General features: G+C 47.1%; 1 protein-coding gene across 1 annotated transcript in view; it reads right to left on the bottom strand.

The window, feature by feature from the left end:
* DLL1 (delta like canonical Notch ligand 1) overlaps positions 1-4901 on the bottom strand; it is a 10037-nt gene extending 5136 nt beyond the window's left edge. Inside the window, exons 1-4 of the mRNA XM_069070477.1 lie at positions 3697-4901; positions 2900-3232; positions 1920-1980; positions 1456-1713 (exon numbers count right to left, since the gene is read on the bottom strand). Of these exons, the coding sequence (XP_068926578.1) occupies positions 1456-1713; positions 1920-1980; positions 2900-3232; positions 3697-3750 (706 nt within the window). The 5' untranslated portion in view covers positions 3751-4901. The remainder of the gene's footprint in view (positions 1-1455; positions 1714-1919; positions 1981-2899; positions 3233-3696) is intronic.
* Between the last annotated feature and the right edge of the window lie 204 nt (positions 4902-5105).

The following is a 5105-nucleotide window of genomic DNA, read 5'->3' on the forward strand; positions in this document are numbered from 1 at the left end:
ACACACACACACACACACACACACACACACACACACACACACACACACACCACTCCAAATGCAGAGGAGCTCCTTTGGCCACAGGAGGACAGGCAGGGTCTGTGGCCTTAGAATAGCTGATTAAAGGTCCTCCTAAAAGCAAGGGGAGGAGGGTGGAGGGACTGTCAGAGTGACTCTGGATAGTGGCGCTAGGACCTGGCTCCTGACTGTGCAAGGGTAACTTGATCCCTTCTAGGAGGTTGGGAGGGCGGGGAGGGCGGAGAGGCCGTGCAGATCCGGGAAGAACTGGGTTGCTTTGCAAGCTGCAGGCACCACTGGGGTCTCAAAGGCCAAGTGCGCAATGGGGTTTACTGGTAGAAGTCCAGAGGAGCTAACCTCAGAAACCAGTTTTCCTCGTTGTCCAGTCCCTATGCTCCCTCCTATTGCTTCACTCTTGAGCTGTCATGCCATCCCCTAAGGAGGTAGGAGCTAACCACGTGACATTTAAATAGCAAGTAATCTGGCAGGTAGAGAGTAGTTTCACTATGACTGTGCCAGGATAGTCCTTTTCCTCATGTACGCATCTAAACCCGCTAAAGGACAGGCAGGTTCTATAACATTACATTGTGCATGTGTACACACTAGTCCCATAAAGTTGTTTGCACTGACTGGCCCATCTAAAGAAAACCACACAAATAAGGTTTGTACATGGAGATAAGTAGATCCTCCTCTGATGCCTCCTCTTGGAGGGGAGGTAATCCTGGATTCAAAAGACTGCCCTGATAGCGCCTACCAAGCTTCAAAGGCTTTGAGCAAGGGCCAGCCTGTTGTGGGTAGACTAGCCCCACTAAATTTGGAGAGTCTACCAGGTAACATATTTTCAACCACAAAAACTCATGGATACTGCCAGCAGTCAGGGGAGAGTTTACCCACACCTTAAAACACTGGAAATAATATGTGTGTAGAGTATATACACACACACACACACACACACACACACACACACACACACACAAGAATGCCCTCTTTGGATGAGTGACCCTGTCTCTGTTTTCATTTATGTGTATGTACAGAGATAGAAGTATAAACATATACAACTACTTGGTGTGTATACATATCAAACTGCATAGAGATCCTGATATGTAAGGTGCTCTGACAGGATCTACACAGGAGAAAATGATGACCTATGTTTTCTATAAGAGCTTTAAAAACATTTACAAAAATGCACGCAGAGGGGTTGGATAGGCTTAATTCCTAGCTTCGGGCACCCATTCCTAAAATCTTCCTTTCTAGCTGTTCGCTAAATTCTCAAAAGTAGAGATTGAACTAGATTGATCCCCAAAGGCCTTTCCAGTTCTAACATTCCTTGATTCTATGATTCTGGATTATTCCCCCAGAACTTTGTGAACAGTCCCTGTGTATGCTGATCCAAAAGGGCTATGAGGTTTGCTTTCCTCTTAGGGAAAAGACACTCACGTTCAGTGCAGTACTGGCCTTTCCAACCAGGATTGCAGACCTTCTCTCCTCGTTCCCCACAGGTGAAGTGGCCAAAGGCATCATCTCTGGGTCTGCAGAAGACTGAGCAGCCCTCACCATAGTAATGCTCATCACAGACAAATCGGTAGGAGTACTTGAGATCAGTTCTACTGCTACTGTGCAGGTCCTGAGACCATTCTTCCCCCACTGTCAGGTGCCTTTGTGTGGCCAGGCGGCTAATCAGGCGATCAGGGTTTTCTACCAAAAGAAAATGCTATAGGTTAGTTCTGCTTCACAAAAAAAGAGACATAAGTCCAAAATTTTTTCCCCTAAAGTTTCAAGGTGAATGAGATTGGGAATGGAAGAGAACAGGTAAAAATAGGAGAGAAGTGTTTGTTTCAGAGGCAAAGTAGAATGAGGTCAAATCTGCATTAATCCAGAAACCTGCAGGCATAAATATTTACCTGTAGTGAGATCATCTGGTGAATCTGTGTGCAGAGCTTCAATGATAAGTGAGAAAGTGCCCTTGAAGAAAAGGAAGACAAAATTAAATAACTGCACGAAAATATTAGGGAAAAACCATCAGAGATGCAAAACTAAGTCAACAAGAGGAAGATAGGTATCAACACATTCATATGTTGAGTGGCCTCTCTATATGATGTCTTTTGCCTGTTTTCACTTTTCTCAAGGAAATGGAAGAACTTTTTGAAGAGTAGTTTCCTGGCATGTTTTTTCAGCCTGTTAGTACAGGATATTTTTTTTTAAGAGAGTGGGGAGAGAGAGTTGGAGGGGGGGGCGGGGTGGATGAGACTTGAGGGCAGTTGTCATTAATCTTTATGCTTAGTTTACCCAGGATCACACACTAAAACGGAGGGGGTGGGGAGTAGAAGGTGGGAGGAAGGGGATGGGGGCTGGAAAAATGAAACTTTTGGGAATTTCACACTGTGTAGACAATTATGCAACCAACTTCTAAGAAGGAGGTGAAATTAAAACTTTCCCATTTGGAAGATTCCATTTCATTTTTAGAAGAGACAAGATAATGTGGAAATCTAGAGGATTCTGGGTTTGGTTTGGTTTTTGTTTTCCCCCAAGTGTTTAAAACCTACACCTCATCTACTCTTTCTTCAAGAGATTTCGTTCTCGGGCAGCTTAGTAAATTCTTATAAATCCTCTGAGGCAAGAACCCCCTTCTCACCCTTAATAAGTGAGCCCCCTTCATTCTGATCCCACCCGCCCATCATTCAGTTTTCCAATGCACTCAGCCCTTGATCCCCACCCTCCCCCTAACCCTCACCTCGCTGAATGAGAACTAGTACAGTCTTGTCCTTGCCCGTCCTTGTCCTATTACCTTAGGCAGTGTACCCTTCCCTTTTTATTTTAGGCTTCATCCATCATGGCCTTGATGGTTTTAAATGGAGAGTAAAAAATAAAAAATAAAACTTACTGGCCAGGTGAAGCCGAAGGGGAAGCGGATTGGGTTGCTGAAGGCTGGGTCTGCGTTGCTGGCGCTGTCAGGGACACTAAAGGAGTTGGCCCCTAGCACCGGGGTGACCGCGCTGCCGTAAGTGCAGGGAGGCTCCGGGGACACACTGGCCTGGTAGTGTTTTAGACACACACGGAAGAAAGTCTTGCAATCGCACTGCAGCAGCCCCGACCCAGAAGCGGCGCTCGCGCTTCCTCCCGCGCTGCCTCCGCGGCAGCAGTTGCGGTTCCCGAGAAGCCCCTTCTTATTGACGAACTCTTGAAGCTTCAGTTCAAACACCCCGGAACTCCAAACCTGCAGGGGGAAATAGAGAAAAAAATGAGTCAGAAAGGCAGGAGCTTCCAGGGATCAAGGGAGTCTGTCAGTTCGGTACAGAGACAGGGGGCAACGACTCCTAGGAGACCATCGCGCCTCCCCCCACCTCACACACAACCCTCCACTCCCAAAAGCAACCAAGTGGAGACGAATTGAGCTTTGAGATTAGACTAACCCATCCGTCCGTTTCCAAACCTCGAAGCCCAGGGAATGTGCGTGTGTTGCTGCCAATCCTGATGTTTTTTGACCCCTAGATGTTGGCAACAATCATTCCCCCTAGATTTTCAGTTGTTCGTAACAGCAACAGTTCACGTTACCTGTGTTCCTCTTCTATCCTTCCCTCATCCCGAATCAATACTGTAGAATCTCAGGCCAACCCTAGCAACATCAAGTTCCCTTTCTTTTCCGAGTTTTCCCCAAAGAAGTTGAACCAAGACACTTACCTGGCAAAGGAGCGCGGAGAAAACTGCAAAGGTCAGCATGGACCGACGTCCCATGGTGGGCTGACTTGATTTTATCTCGTCTGGTCTTCCTTCTCCGCCCCACCCCCTTTTTTCTTAAGATTATAGAGGATTAAAGGGGGAAAAAAATTATTTCAAAAGCCTGAACAGAAGAAATCTCTTGTCCCAGGCTGGTGGAGTTAGGGTTTTCCTTTTGCAAGAATCTCTCCTCTCTTTCTTTTCTGTGAGTGTTGTGGTTGCTTTAGATACACGCCCTTTCGGTGACTGACAGCTGTAGTGGATGGCAAAAAAAAAAAAAAAAGAGGGAGAGAGATTGTTTTGAAAATATGTGTATATATATTATATGCACATATAATATATATATATATGATATTCTGAATGTCAGCTTTTGGCTTTCCTCTGTCTCTTTCAATCCACGAGGAGATAGGGCTCTTTTTCCTTCTGTCTTCGCCTTGCGCTTCTTCTCCAAAAGAGAGAGAGAGAGAGCAAGACGCCAAATGTTTAGCTTAATTCCCAAGAGAACAGCAAAGAGGCTTCTTCACAAGGAAGATTAAAAAACGCCGATCTGGAAATCCCTATAGGCGAGGTGATAATCCCCGGTGGCTTCGGAAGAAGGGAGAGGGGTGGCTGGTTGTTGTTTTGTGTGCGGGTGTGTGTGCGCGCAGTTCTCTGGCCTCTGTGGATTGTGGCCGGTAGATGTCAAGCAGCAGCAGCGGCGGCAGCGGCAGCAGCAGCAGCGATTTGTCAGAGATCACTCGACTCTTATCTCCTTAGCCACAGCAAAGATTCGGGCTGTTCGGGGTTTTTTGTTTTGTTTTGTTTTGTTTTATGAATCCAAGCAATAACAAAAGAAAAAAAAAAAGAACCACACACAAAATCAGAGAGTGTTTCGGTGTCTTAAATAGCGAAATGTATGCGCCTGCTTGTTGGCCCCGGGTCTCTTCTTGTATGTGATCTTTGCTCTCTGCCTGCCTGGGTCTCTCACCGAGTGTGAAGCGCTGAGGATCTGACTCTCGCCCGGCGCCTGCCGCCCTTATATCCCGCCGGCCGCCTGCATGGTTAATGAGATGCAAATGAGCAGCCCCCCAATCTGGCGAGAGCTGTCACAAAGGAGCCACTTTTCCAAACCCTCCTCTCAATGGATCGCCAAATGGTCAGTGAGCTGTAAAATGTGCAATCCTCCTCCTCCCCTACTTCCCCCACCCCTCACCCCCTCCGATCCTCCACTTCTCCCTACCTCCACCCCTCCTTCTTCCTCACATAACACAAAACGCACTCATTTACATTCCTGCAAAATTTTCACCGCAAGAATCCCCCTTCTGCTCTCGGGAGATGGTAACACCGCCCCCCCCCCCCCCCATCCCTTCTCCCTCTTATTCCCTCCCTCTCCC

Source organism: Petaurus breviceps, unplaced genomic scaffold (assembly GCF_028583685.1).
Source record: "Petaurus breviceps papuanus isolate PSGF00001 unplaced genomic scaffold, PetGlider_PUasm1.0 90808, whole genome shotgun sequence".
NCBI lineage: Eukaryota > Metazoa > Chordata > Mammalia > Diprotodontia > Petauridae > Petaurus > Petaurus breviceps.